The following is a 2,348-nucleotide window of genomic DNA, read 5'->3' as shown; positions in this document are numbered from 1 at the left end:
TTTTTTTTTAAGATGGAGTCTCACTGTCACCCAGGCTGGAGTGCAGTGGCACGATCTCAGCTCACTGCAACTTCCGCTTTCCCAGTTCAAGCAATTCTCCTCAGCCTCTAAGTAGCTGGGATTACTGGCATGTGGCACCATGCCTGGCTAATTTTTGTATTTTTAGTAGAGATGGGATTTCACCATGTTGGCCAGGCTGGTCTTGAACTCCTACACCTCAAGTGATCCACCTGTCTTGGTCTCCCAAACTACTGGGATTACAGGTGTGAGCTACCGCGCCTGGCCTAAATTAACCTTTTAAAATATATTGTGGGTTGGACAAGGTGGTTCACACCTGAGAGTTTCTGTCTCAAAAAAAAAAAAAAGACAAAAAAAACCCCCACCAAACATATTGTGTTCCCTGTCATTTGTATTGCTTTGAGGAAAACCCTTTTTCTTTCTTGTCCCCAGTTTCTCGATCTTTGGGCATGAATGCATCAGTGACAATCGAAGGAACATCTGCTATGTACAAACTTCCAATTGCACCATTAATTATGGGGTCACATCCAGTTGACAATAAATGGTAAGTTAAATAGAATTTTAGAGTAGCAAAGTCAGTTTTTCTCAAAGTGCAGTATGGAACAAATGTTTATCCTGGCTCTTACCCCGCTTGAATTTCTAGAGGTTGGCCCTTTGTTTTATCCATTGATTTCTCTTTTGTTCAGTATCTGAGTATTCCTCTCCAAAGTCTGCTCATAGAACACATTCTCTGCCCTGAGAGAGAAGGAAGAGAACTATGCTAATTCTTCATGTTTAACGAGTGCCCCTTTTTATCTTATGTTCATTTGGAGTTATATTGGAGTAATGATTGGAGAACATGCCTTAGGATAAATGTTTGATTAAATACTACAGCATTAACCAACATCATGTTTAGGAATTGGGGGTAGGAAGCTTCAAAGAGTGAGCTTTTGAGAGTTTGTAAGTATGTGTCTGTGCGATACATATATGTTTAAGAATAGGTGTTTAGATTTTTCATTTTCATATCAAGTCAAAATCCAACCCTTCCACCCTTTTTTTTTTTGAAGGACCCCTTCCTTCTCCTCAGTCACCAGTGCCAACAGTGTTGATCTTCCTGCCTGTTTCTTCTTGAAGTTTCCACAGCCAATCCCAGTATCTAGAGCATTTGTTCAGAAACTGCAGAACTGCACAGGTGAGTTTTTAGCATCAGGAGCTAGTACTTGTTATAAGTGTGAAAAGGAAACTTGAAAATCAGGTCATCGTGGATGTTTTTCAGTCTTGAATGCCTCACTGAAGTATTAACCGGTGTAGATGTTACAGTGCTTTATACTAGTATATGCTTACTCTTTTTAAATAAATGAGTGAATGAATGTAGAAATCATGAAGGGGAAACTGAGTTGTCAGTGTTTTCATCTTAACATGATCATTATATTGATCCTTGTTTTTCCAGGAATTCCATTGTTTGAAACTCAACCAACTTATGTACCCCTCTACGAACTGATCACTCAGTTTGAGCTATCAAAAGACCCTGACCCCATACCTTTGAATCACAACATGCGATTTTATGCTGTAAGTAATGCCCTATGGAGCTAGAATGTTATAAGTTATGTTTGGACCCAAGATCATAATCTTCCTTCATAGCATTATTGAGGTCAGATAAATTTCTTCAAGACTGCTGGATCATGTCCTATTTCCTTAATAAGGCAGGAAATTACAGAAATCTCAGAAATGTACTGAAATAAAAGGGCATGAGCTTTCATTAGGAAACAACAATGTACATTTCTTTGTTGAAATTTTTGGGTGATTGGCTGGGTGCAGTGGCTCACACCTGTAATCCCAGGACTTTGGGAGGCCAAGGTGGGTTGTTCGCTAGAGGTCAGGAGACCGAGACCAGCCTGGACAGCATGGTAAAACCCCATCTCTACTCAAAGTACAAAAATTAACTGGGTGTGGTGGCTCATGCCTGTAATCCTAGCTACTTGGGGGGCAGAGGCAGGACAATCGCTTGAACCTGGGAGGCAGAGGTTGCGGTGAGCTGAGATTGTGCCATTGCACTCCAGTCTAGGTGACAGAGAGAGACTCTATACCAAATAGAAAAGAAAAAGAGGCTGGGCATGATGGCCCACAACTGTAATTTCAGCACTTTGGGAGGGTGAGGCAGGCGGATCATGAGATCAAGAGATCGAGATCATCTGGCCAACATGGTGAAACCCCGTCTCTACTAAAAAAAAAATACAAAAATTAGCTGAGCGTGGTGGCATACGCCTGTAGTCCTAGCTACTCAGGAGGCTGAGGCAGGAGGATCGCTTGAACCCTGGAGGAGGAGGTTGCAGTGAGCTGAGATTGTGCCG

At 41.8% G+C, this 2,348-nt stretch overlaps 1 protein-coding gene across 1 annotated transcript in view; it reads left to right on the top strand.

The window, feature by feature from the left end:
• The window catches only part of MED1 (mediator complex subunit 1), a 55,673-nt gene that overhangs the window by 36,557 nt on the left and 16,768 nt on the right, over positions 1 to 2,348 (top strand). Inside the window, exons 10-12 of the mRNA XM_017497273.2 lie at positions 451 to 562; positions 1,065 to 1,189; positions 1,448 to 1,566. Coding sequence (XP_017352762.2) covers positions 451 to 562; positions 1,065 to 1,189; positions 1,448 to 1,566 — 356 coding nt within the window. The remainder of the gene's footprint in view (positions 1 to 450; positions 563 to 1,064; positions 1,190 to 1,447; positions 1,567 to 2,348) is intronic.

Source organism: Cebus imitator, unplaced genomic scaffold, assembly GCF_001604975.1.
Source record: "Cebus imitator isolate Cc_AM_T3 unplaced genomic scaffold, Cebus_imitator-1.0 Scaffold228, whole genome shotgun sequence".
Classification (NCBI taxonomy): domain Eukaryota; kingdom Metazoa; phylum Chordata; class Mammalia; order Primates; family Cebidae; genus Cebus; species Cebus imitator.
This window is presented reverse-complemented; position numbering and strand designations above follow the sequence as displayed.